Here is a 12626-nt window from a genome sequence, read left to right on the forward strand (position 1 = left end):
AATCGAGGGAAAGATGAATGCGGCCAAGTACAGGGATATCCTGGACGAAAACCTTTTCCAGAGTGCTCTGGACCTCAGACTGGGCCGAAGGTTTACCTTCCAACAAGACAATGACCCTAAGCACACCGCTAAAATAACGAAGGAGTGGCTTCACAACAACTCCGTGGCTGTTCTTGAATGGCCCAGCCAGAGCCCTGACTTAAACCCAATTGAGCATCTCTGGAGAGACCTGAAAATGGCTGTCCACCAACGTTTACCATCCAACCTGACAGAACTGGAGAGGATCTGCAAGGAGGCATGGCAGAGGATACCCAAATCCAGATGTGAAAAACTTGTTGCATCTTTCCCAAAACGACTCATGGCTGTATTAGATCAAAAGGGTGCTTCTACTAAATACTGAGCAAAGGGTCTGAATACTTATGACCATGTGATATTTCAGTTTTTCTTTTTTAAGAAATTTGCAATAATTTCTACATTTCTGTTTTTTTCTGTCAAGATGGGGTGCTGAGTGTACATTACTGAGAAATAAAATGAACTTTTTTGATTTTTGGAAAATGGCTGCAATGAAACAAAGAGTGAAAAATTTAAAGGGGTCTGAATACTTTCTGTACCCACTGTATATATATATATATGTGTGTGTGTGTGTGTATGTGTGTATATATGTATATAGTACAGATCTGTTTAGCTGATTTACAAAGTCTAGGGTATTTCACAAACCAAACAACTGAGTTCTGTTAGAATAAGATCATCTCTTGGTATAATTTCATACACACATATCTATACTCCTTGCTCTTTTATATGACATATTTTATATATTCACCTATACACTGTACAGGAATTCTCCTTCACTATAGGTCCTGTAACTGTATCTCTCGCACATCCTCTATTAAGAGATGTATCTATACATCCATTACTGTCCCACACAAGTGTTCAGGCTGGGTCAGAGCATATTTTATGTAAGACCTACAATACTGCATGGAGGACACGCTCAAATGTTAGCACTATATAAAGCTCTTGTTTTATAGAGAGCACGGTGCACAGGATCAAATTAATTTACTCAGCTCTCAGTACAATACTGATAGTGAAGCATTTAATTGTTGGTATAATTTGGCTTCTGAATAGCTGAGTTGTACATTTCAAGCCAGGAGGGTCAGATGACCCTCTATGCTATTAAGGTTTAGACCAAAATGAAGTCTAGCAAATTGTTTAGAGCAATTGTGGAGGCGGCTGGTACGGTGGTGTCACTGCTGATACTGATAGAGCCTAATTCAATGAAAACACTTGTGATGGCACACTCACATTTACCCAGTTACTTTAATATCCAAGTCAGGTTTTTGCCTTACTGCTTTCCCAAAATAACGCAAACAGTTAAATTTTATTCAGTATTGATCCTGTTTCATTGTGTGACAACCGGCAGTTTTTTTGCAACCAAGCATCAGAGATGAGTGAACACTATGGGGTCATATTACCACTTGTGTTACTAAATGTCAAATACACCCTCTCACTGTGGGTGAGTTGCTAAGCGAGAGTTCCCTAGACTCTCACGTTGGTCGAAAATGCCTAAAGTGTTTGTTTTGATAAAAGGGTGACTGGGTGAAAGTGGATATGGCAGTGTGCTATTTTCATGTATGTATTTATTTCCAAAATATCTTAAGTCTACTAACATCAGGTCAGTGCTATATGGCCTTACTTGAAGTGCAATTCCTTGAAAGTGAAGTGAGTCTCTACAATGCCAGTGGTCTTGACCCGAGTTCGCAGCACATCCTGCTGGGAGGGGATGTAATCTGCTTTACCTATCCTCTCCATTTCATTCAGGTAACTAAGAGAGAGAGAGAGAGACATACAACACATGTAGGGGTAAGGAAACTGAATATTTTTGGGTTGTGGACAAAACAAGACAAACAGGGCTTAGGGAAACATTCATCCACATTTTTAACCATTTTGTAGACCAAACAACTAAACGATTAATTGAGAAAATAATCTACAGATTAAATGACAATGAAAGAAATTGTAAGTAGCAGTAATAATTAAGTTATTACGCAGGTTGGAGTCCAATACATCAGGTTTTATCCTCCCAGAACTGCAGCTCCAAACGGTCGTTGGGAGAAATCAGGGTTAATTCAACCTTAAACAACAGATTGTTTTGTTGTTGTGAAACAAATAACATATAATGCCTTTTAAGTGGATATGGCGAACTTGAAAGCCGAGTGGAGCTAGCTGCAGATTCAGGGGATACTTCTCTTTAGGTTAATCTCTATGACCGACCACTCTCACATTGTCACATTGTTTTCATATCGTCATTTGACACAATTGTTACTCTAGCGACATTGATTAGTGGCATATAATGCACAGTGCCTTTGGTTACCTGCTGGGATACTAGTATTTGGCTCATTGCAGACTCGGAGTTCAGGAAGAGAGTTTAATATTGTTTTTTATGTCTGGGGATATAAACATGACTGTTGTCTTGCACGTAGCCCATTCACATTATTTCCCTGCAGAAGAGGCCTCAGTTAAAACTGACCGTGGCTTGTGGCACACAAACAAGACACTGCAGGTATCATCCACACATCAACATCACTTTACTATTCACTGAATCATAATACAGTATATATATATTGTTGATATCGTTTACAGATTTGACACGCTCAGCTGCTTGCCTTCATTTGTCTGCACAAGCTAACCATACAAGTTTGATTTTCTGAAGTTGAATATTATCTGCTGGGTAGTTGATGTCCTAACCTGCTGCTGTATGTCTGGTTGTTTTACTGGGTTTCGATTTATCGATCTCAGTTCACAAGATAGATTACACGTAATACCTAGCATAAGGCTCTGTATCTAACACAGTTTTCAATTCAATTCAATTCAATTTTATTTATATAGCGCCAAATCACAACAACAGTTATCTCACAGCGCTTTTCATAAAAGAGCAGGTCTAGACCGTACTCTATGATGCTATTTACAGAAGCCCAACAATTCCCACCCAGAGCAAGAACTAGGCGACAGAGGCAAGGAAAAACTTCCTTTTAAGAGGCAGAAACCTCGAGCAGAACCATGGCTCAGGGTGGGCGGCCATCTGCCTTGACCGGTTGGGGGTGAAGGACAGAGAGGGAGAGAGCGAGAGAGAGAGCGAGAGAGCCGGCAAGAGAGAGAGAGAGAGAGAGAGAGAGAGAGAGAGAAAGAGAGAGAGAAAGAGAGAGAAAGAGAGAGAGAGAGAGAGAGAGAGAGGGATGTAAGGAGAGAGAGAGGGGAGGGAGGCAGCCTACACAATATACACACACAGAGGTACAGACAGTAAAGGTGATGTTGCTATAGACTAAATGAAAAATGGTACAGATATTTATAGTAGTGTTAATGATAACAGTCGTAATGTTAATGATTATAATAACAATAATAACAATAGGACTAGTAACAATAGTTGTTGTAGCAGAGGGTGTCGAGCAGGAACACGGGGGCAGCAGGTGACCCGCAGCCACAGATCCAGACTCCACAGCTCCAGAGCCAGAAAACCTGCAGGAAGTGATAGGAGGAGACAGGAGAGGGACGAGAAAGCACAAGACTACCGGAAAGGGGAGAAGTTGTGTTAGTAACATGCAATAATGGGATGAGGTTTTCTGAGGGTAAATGTTTTATTGTCACTCCAATCTCTACCTTGCTTGCTTGGTGTACGTTTGTGGAGAGTGAGATGAGGTCAGTGAGTGGATGCCAAATATCAACTGTGCACATATTCTGTATTCACAAAAGAAATTCCTGTGGAAATGGAGGACTGATATGTCTATGAGACTACTAAGGGATTACCACTAGACCCACTAGTACTATGTACTATCCTTAGTGGGATTATTTCTATGGCAAGATCACAGACAGAAAGAGATATCGAGCATTGCAGTTGGACAGAATTTACCATTCATGCATGTCATGTACACAGAATAATACAAATGAATGAGGCAGTAGACTGACGAGAGTGATTAAATACATAATACATTATTAAACAAACACCCTTCTGTCTCATCATTGCAGCTATTACAAAATATTTCCAAATGGGATGAAAGACATCACACAAAGCAACATTTCTGACTTTTATGTAGCACTGCCACTGGGGTTTCATTATCACAACTATCAATTCTCAGAGTTATTTGGACAATTTTGCTTGAAGTTAACGCAATTTCTTGAGTCTCATTTATACATCCCTCATGACTCTGCTTATCAGGTTACAATATTAAAGAATCAAACCCAGAGAGGTAGAAAAAATCACTAAATGGAAGTTATTGGACCATCCTTCCGAGTCTCTATAGCTCCCTAGAGAAGTTAAAGACAGGTTTCATATGAGAGAAGCTGAAAGGGCTGCACCATTATTGCACCCTTTATATGATATCAACATAAAATGGATCAGCATAACCATCAACCAAATACAAACACCCAGAACAGTCCCACTGTCACTTTCTTTAGCTGTTTTATAATCGTTATAGTATTACTCCAGTGCTTCAGCTGCAAAACTCATTTCTAATAGGAATGACAAAGGTATGCAGGATGAGAAAAAAAAATACCACATTTGACAGGTGGCTGTGAGGTTTCCCACTTGGCCAAATTTATATTTATATTGGTGAAACAGAGTCCGGTGTATGCAGGGGCAGAATGGAAATTGATTGATGTACAAGTAGAAGAAGATATGTAGTAATAACTTTGATAATGGCAGCCTGAATTTAACAAAAGAGAGTAGAATATTAAAAATGATAGATTTAAGCAAGGTGGCACATGGCTTGAAGGTAATACTTTGTTGAATTAGAGAAAGGGTTTTTAGAAGAAAGCATTAACGTATATTTGATTGCTAGGTGGATCGCGGTATAAAATGCAGAAACAAATTCACACTCACTATGCTGCAGAGTCGTTGAGTTGGTACTCTCGTGACCGCGCAAAGCAATTCTGTATCCCGCTGTCACCCCACAATCGCCGAATCACGTTGGCCAGGTCATCGGGAAGGATGCCCTGTTCTTCAGCAGCTGCAGACAGGGCAAAGAGCTGCTGGGCATCATCCTGCAGGGGGCGAAATGGACACAGGGCATCAATGCCAAAACGTTTTTAAAAACTGTTATCCTTGACACAAGATAAAATTATAGCCTCTCTATTTAGTGTATATATTTGTGTATTGATTACAACGATAATAATTTATAATTAAAGGATTGGTCTATCTTTATTCACACATATGATCTTTTGTACAACAAAAGAGTTAGCCACAGTCCTATATCTGTGAAAAAGCCAGTTTCAAATTCAGCCGAAGTTAAAATGAGTTGTACAGCAGTCTTAGAGAAAGCTCTTTTGTTTTGATGTGTTTTTTAGTACAAACATTCCTCTTTGAGCTTCAACAGAGACTGTTTGCTTGCTGAGTAACTTTGGAAGAAACCTGCTTTAATTTGTCCAAAACAAGCTGCTGAAGCCTCATATTAGCTTTGGCTGGACTTTAAAATGCTTTGTTGCAGTAAAAAATTATTTTTTACTGTCTCTCTTATATTAAAATGAATATAAGAATGAGCTAGCATGGACAGGAAGAAGTACAGCGACCAATAACTCTTTTAATGTACTTATGGACATATTAGACTTGAAACAATGTGCACGTATCCTTTAAGGACACAATAAAGTCAGTTCTAGTAGTTAACTATTCTTCAACTCCTATGAAGACTTGGCACTGTTGAGGTGATAACATCTTCTCAGGCATTAGTAAAGTATTTGGATACATAATGCAAAATATTGTGTGCTCACAAAGGGCTGAGTCTCTGAACTAATGCCTAATTATAGTAGCAATATTACGAAATGGTGCCGTCAGTGAAACCTGTGATAAAAAGATGCCATCCAATCTGGACCGAGCACTAGATGAGATAAGTTAGTGTGACTCAAGCTAACAGCATTTATCACAGTGTGGCTTGACTTCCTGCTGTTTTCCATCTTGCTTGTTTTTCTAAATTTCCTCAGTCTTCCTGTTACCGCAAAATTAACAATCTTCTCTAAGCTTTATTCACAATGAGTGATAAAATAAACTCCAAAAAGCAATAATTAATCGCAGGTCTTCTCTGTGCATGTGCGTGTATCAGCGTAGCAGTGATTCTGCAGAATATCTGAATATGTGTATAATCATCATTAAAATAAAGGAATGATTCACAATTAAGAATACTTTTAACAATTCTGGCTGAAAACAATATCTTTACTAAGTGTGTGTGTGTGTGTGTGTGTGTGTGTGTGTGTGTGTTTCCAGTGCTGCTTTGTAAGTATGAGCAGGCTAGCACACTAATTGCTAGTGTGGGAGTCTGAGTATCGTCACGTACATACAACCATTTGACAGATCTGTCACAGACAGAAAAAAAGGCTATCTATCTTGCTCTAATGACCACAGCAGAGACCTCAATCCTCCAATTACAGTTTCAGTTACATCACACATATGCTGGCTTCGCTGTAAAAACACTCTCCTTCACAGGAATGAGTTCAGCCACTGCTAGACCTCACTGACAGCTCCTTCACAGGTTGATAAGTATTCACAGGCTGCAGCAGACTAGATCTCTGTCTGAAGCTGGGACTTGTTGTTGATGTTGGTGAAGTGTCTCTATGCGTGTTTCTGTACAAGAGTTTAATGAATGCACTGATGAGGTTCTGTGGATGCGTGTTAAATAGGGCTGTGCTCGATTAATCAAATTGTTTTGACTAAGAATGACCGAGGTCCCTGAAACCTGCATTCTATCAAATGACCAGCAGGGGGCAACTCATCTTGTTGAAAAAAAAGTCTGGCTCCTTAGAAATAATGATAAAATGACCCTACTTCTCAGCTGAATAATTATCTCAGTAAACACTTTCCTAATGAGTTTATGGTCTCAATCGCTAGTTTCATGTCTTCTTCAATACAATGATGTTCATTTACTAATGGTCCTATTTAGAGGAAAATAGACCATAAAGCAGAGTATGCTTTATGATTATCTATGATAGACAAGACGTTACCATGGCGAATTGTCAATCAGGCTGGTGTGACTCGTACCTACAGCACTGTGTAAATTTAACCAGCGCTGTTGAAAAAGCTTATTAGGAGTTGCCTGTTCACTTTTTTTGGTGAGTACATAAATTTTAAGGGTTAAGGGTTGTTCACTAGACAAAATTGTCAGCCCTGTTAAAATGACAGTTAACGTGAATTACAGTTGCACCTAGCTAAGCAAGCTAGCTAGCTCCACACACGGCCATTAGCTCCACCGTCTCGTCCAAATATGGTCATGTCCAGTGCTGCTGGTTGCAAAAAATCCACATGGCGGCGACCTATCGGCCAAACTGGAGGCTTCAAAATGGCTGTCCACAGGTGACGTCACAATGACTATGTCCACTTCTTATATACAGTCTATGGAAAAAAACACACTCTCCGGCTGTTTCCAGCAGACTTGTTTTAAAACAAGAACCCTGTAGAAGGTCCGTTAATATGCACATGCTGGATGGCTATGATATAATGCTAAAAGACTTTCTTGATATGGAAACATGTAAGATCAAACTGGACTCACATGTTTTTCTACCTTTGACTGCGTAGCATATATTTTCAAACTATCTTTTCACTTTTACATTGTCTTCACAGTCACAAGAGAAAGGACTTTCAGGATCAGTTGGCAAAATCACACTTTCTCAGGTAACACTGGCTGTGGTTGCTAAAGTGTAAACATCCCGAAACACAATAGAGCTGCTAATGTTAGCCTAAACTATGATTACTAAACAGCGAATGTGCTAGTTTCTAATGAGGCTTTTTGTAACTGAAACCTTAAGCCCACAAACTAACCTAGTAAGTTGCAAATAAAAACGGTGTCTAATATATTATTTACATTTTAACTTTTAACTTAATTTTTTTTTTGGGCAGGCTGAAAAAAAACACCACAATCCAAAATCTTTAAATGTAGAGTGTTGAACTTATTAACGGCATTTGAGATTCTGAACATTAATATTGCAGCATACAATTATGTAAAGATGTAGTGGAGTAATGGTGTCCTAAGCAGAGAATGACACACTAGCTCAGCCTGTGTTGTGATCCCAGCCTCTCTGTGCCTTGTTTATACAGCCGCTCTGACTGTGTGTGCATGTTAGTGCCCGTGAGTCCCTCCATGTGAAACTGTTGAGGAGAGCGAGAAAAGAGAGTTTCTTTTCTCAACTTTTTCTTTCAACCAAATCAGAGTTGGTGATTGTCAGAACAGTGAAAAGACTAACAATGACAGTTTTGGTGAGTTTTATTTAGTTTCTGACCAGTTTGAATGAAGTGAGGTTTACGATGATCCTGCGGAGTAAAATCTTTAAGTGGAGTCTGGTGGGTGGTAGCAGCCATTTGTTTTGGTCTGAGATGCGGGTGCTGTAGTGCGACATTTAGTAGTCCAATGAACACTGCCGTAATATGTGGACAAATCCAAAGCTTGACAGGCCTGTTTTGCCTAGTTAGAGTTGGTAACCTATGATTGGAGCTTTTTGGGAGATTACCTGAAAGATGAATGACATAATGAATCGCAGTTGTTTAAAAACAGAAACCAGACAATTCTAGGCCACCTGTAAGGTCTTCCATTTATAGATAGTAACCTTCAAAACAAATAATTAATTTGTGTCATTGCTGAGGCTGCAGAAAGCACCTAGCAAAGTAAAAGTGCAGTTAAAATGTGTCCTGCCAGCACTTTTGAATACATCCAATCCCCAAAACCGCCCTCAGCGGCATGTTTGCTGCTGCAGCAGCTGCTCGTATTTGTCAGCCTCTTCTCTGTTATTAGAACTTTGAGTAGACAGTTGATCAAAGATGAAGGAAGTGAAGTCTGTAAGACAAGGGCTGTATCCCCACAGGTTCAGAGAAGGATCAGAGAAGTATAACGCATTGTTCTAGTTTCTAGTATCAACATCAGTTTCACTGTTAAAAAAGGGCTGCTGTGAACAGGTGAATGTTGGAAATCACATGATCCCACATTTGCTTAAAACACTGGCCCAGCTTACCAGTGTTACTGACTGGACAAGAATGGCAGAGAGGAGGCATGATTTGAGAAACAAACCTGTTTTCCCAGAGGCATCACAGCCTTGAAAATTGCTCACTTTGGGCTATGCGGGACGCTGGAAGTGAGAGAATGAAATGTTTGTTTCAAAGATATCAGAGTTTTTCATCTCTTTTATTCTGAGACAGAAAGAAAAGTGAAAGGGGCATAGTGGGTTGTAGAAACAAAGGCAAGCTCTTGGGATTTCCCTTTTGGGAAAGCATAAGTCTTGAGGACTTCACAACAACTGCAAGATGCTGTTTATAAAACAGGCATTGTTTTGTTGTGGCCTGAGGGAGATCCTCATCTGTCTATGGTTAGTAAGACCAACTGACTTTTCTCACACAACGATGATGGCTTTCTGCTTTCACTCTTATAACACCACTGATTTTCAACAATTAACTTGGCACATTTACATTAGCTTGTATGCATAGGTTCAGGATTATGCCTGCTTATACTCTGTATCCTGCAGTCAAGCTGTGGCTCTGTTCACTTCAGTTTTGTCTAGTCTACCCATACTTATGCAATCAGATGTAATATTTTTGGACAAAAATAATGAATACTAATGAAATGATATATACAGAAAAGCCAAGCTATACAAAAATACATCTTGTTTGAGTGCGAGTGAGTCTTACCACTCTGGAAGGGTTGCTGTAGTCTATCTTGAGACTGGCCATGGCTTTAACAATTGCCATAATAGACTGGATGGTGTTACTATAAACCACTGCTCGGTACTGCTTACACTCATCTTCTGAATAGCCATCTTCATGGATGATCCTAAGAATGCCAAAAACATGCAACATTTACTAAAGTGTACATTAAAGGATAGGTACACCATTTTTTCTTAAAACAATAGACAAGTTCCCATGTGAACACTGAAACAAGGTTTTTCTTGCTGTAATCATTCCCATTCCTTCTGTTATAATTAAGTAATATATGAACATTAATAAGTTAAATGGTATGTTTATTAGTAACACTAATGGGTGTTGAAATGCAAAACATTTTGAAGCTGAAAGGTCTTTGTCTGCTTACAATTACTACCCTGTCTATCAAGAAGCATACTGTGTATATGTGCGGTTAACACACAGTGAAACTGCCTCAACTCTGCAGCATCCAGCTGATGAAGTATCCTGAGTTTACCTCTTGCATTAGTATTAGTCTGTACCTGAGAGTGAGGGAACTATGTGTGCATCCTATCGTGAGATGCAATCATCCAGACTTCGTCAGGCTGCAAAGGGAAGTGCAGTGAGAGCAAACTGAGAGGATGCCACATTAATTCTAAAGTAAAACTGCCTATTGCTTTTAATTGTTGCATTGATGCAAATGTTTTGCAAATTTTTAAGCTGTTTTATGAAAACGGTTATATTTCCCTAACTTTCTCTGTAATGCTGTATTTACAAAGGATACATCGATGTGTAATGTTACATAATAGCCTAGTGTTAGAAGTGTTTTTGTCTTGCAGGCTGGTTTATCTATATGCCTGTTAATAACCTGGCTTCAAAAAGCGACTGTTCCTGCTCCAAGCTCATAAAAAATGTATTCAATGCCTGGCTAGCCCAGGGGAATGTGAATAATTAAGCCATTTATGGTCCTGTGTGTGTGTGTGTGTGTGTGTGTGTGTGTGTGTGCGTACTGATTGGTGCAAAGGCATTACAATATTGTCTTTTAATGCTCATTCCTCTTGTGCTATGAGCAATAAAAGACAATAACAAACAGGGGAGGCTACAATGTCCCCTGGAAACCACATAGAAGAAAGTCAATTTTATTTTGTCCAAAAATAACATGGTTACTGGAAACTACTGAGCTATAACTTAATTAATTTAATATGGCTCATGGTCAGTGACTGAGTGACTGAGCTAAACAAAGAAGATGAGATCTGTGAGGTATTGGCAACTTAGAAAATGAGCAGAGATTAGTCGGGTGTATGTGTGGGAATGTATTTTCCTGTTTGCATCTCTGCTGATTAGCTGGCTTGCCAAAACACATCAGGATTTTAAAATGAGCACATCATCTGCAGGTGAAACATTTCCTTCCAGCAACAACAGAAACACAAGTTTACAGATTCATTATTGTTCTCCCCTTGGCTTCTTTTGTGAAACAAGTATTATTATTATATTATCAAGAAACCATAAGCCCTTGGCCAGATTTGGTCTGGATTGGCTAGGTTATGAAATATAATGGGCTCACCCGACACACAAGTCAAGTTTCAAAGTGGAAACACTCATTTTGAGATGGGCAATCCATCTTTGGGTTTAACAGAAAAGACCAACAATTACAACAAGAAAAATAAAAATTGCTTATGTAACTTACTTCATCTGCTTTACAATGGTGCTCTTCCCAGACTCCCCAGCACCTGTTGGAACATTAAAAGATTAGAGTGGCAAAGGAATATCAAGCTCCTGTTGCTATTGCGTTTGTGTGTGTCTGTAAGTCGAATAAAGTTGAACTTTGGCTATGGCTGTTTCTGCTTTGACTAACTCACTAACATCACATTTTGTCCTTTGTGTTGCATGGTTTATTTATGTTTCCATTTTTGAGGTTATTATGTACATATGTATGCATGAAGAATTCCCTTGTTCATTGTTATGTTTATTTTTCTCTCTGATAGAATGATGCAGGGAAGAGAGAGGGTTTCACGGCTCTTATGCTTCTGCATACTTTTTTCCAACTGCTGAGTACATGATGAAAGAAAAATGTAAAGGTGACTTTAATATATCAACTACAAATTGCATGTATTTTTCAAAGCATATCATAGCTTTATATATTATTTTATAAAGGTCTCTGCTAGTTGTGGTACTATGGCACAAAACATTTTATATAATATATATGTGCTGTTTAGTCAATGAACTGAAACCAGTAGTATGGATTGTTACAGTCATGGCCAAAAGTGTTGGCACCCCTGAAATCTTTCCAGAAAATCAAGTATTTCTCACAGAAAAGTATTGCATTAACACATGTTTTGCTATACACATGTTTATTCCCCTTATGTGTATTGGAACAAAACAAAAAAAAGCAAATTGGACATAATTGCACACAAAACCCCAAAAATGGACTGGACAAAATTATTGGCACCCTTTCAAAATTGTGGACAAATAAGATTGTTTCAAGCATGTGATGCTCCTTTAAACTCACCTGGGGCAAGTAACAGGTGTGGGCAATATAAAAATCACACCTGAAATCAGATAAAAAGGAGAGAAGTTGACTGTGTATTGTGTGTCTGTGTGTACCACACTAAGCATGGACAACAGAAAGAGGAGAAGTGAACTGTCTAAGGACTTGAGAACCAAAATTGTGGAAAAATATCAACAATCTCAGGGGTTACAAGTCCATCTCCAGAGATCTAGATGTTCCTTTGTCCACAGTGCGCAGCATTATCAAGAAGTTTGCAACCCATGGCACTGTAGCTAATCTCCCTGCACGTGGACGGAAGAGAAAACTTGAGGAAAGTTTGCAACGCAGGATAGTCCGGATGGTGGATAAGCAGCCACAAACAAGTTCCAAAGAAATTCAAGCTGTCCTGCAGGCTCAGGGTGCATCAGTGTCAGCACGAACTATCCGTCGACATTTGAATGAAATGAAACGCTATGGCAGGAGACCCAGGAGGACCCCACTGCTGAC

General features: G+C 39.2%; 1 protein-coding gene across 3 annotated transcripts in view; it reads right to left on the reverse strand.

Moving 5' to 3' along the window:
- Positions 1-12626, reverse strand: part of gnai2b (guanine nucleotide binding protein (G protein), alpha inhibiting activity polypeptide 2b) — a 62277-nt gene that overhangs the window by 6261 nt on the left and 43390 nt on the right. For all 3 annotated transcript variants that reach the window (XM_046076156.1, XM_046076158.1, XM_046076157.1), the window contains exons 2-5: positions 11319-11361; positions 9644-9785; positions 4868-5028; positions 1691-1819 (exon numbers count right to left, since the gene is read on the reverse strand). In XM_046076156.1, the coding sequence (XP_045932112.1) occupies positions 1691-1819; positions 4868-5028; positions 9644-9785; positions 11319-11361 (475 nt within the window). The remainder of the gene's footprint in view (positions 1-1690; positions 1820-4867; positions 5029-9643; positions 9786-11318; positions 11362-12626) is intronic.

The sequence above is a fragment of the Micropterus dolomieu genome, linkage group LG18 (genome assembly GCF_021292245.1).
Source record: "Micropterus dolomieu isolate WLL.071019.BEF.003 ecotype Adirondacks linkage group LG18, ASM2129224v1, whole genome shotgun sequence".
Classification (NCBI taxonomy): Eukaryota; Metazoa; Chordata; class Actinopteri; order Centrarchiformes; family Centrarchidae; genus Micropterus; species Micropterus dolomieu.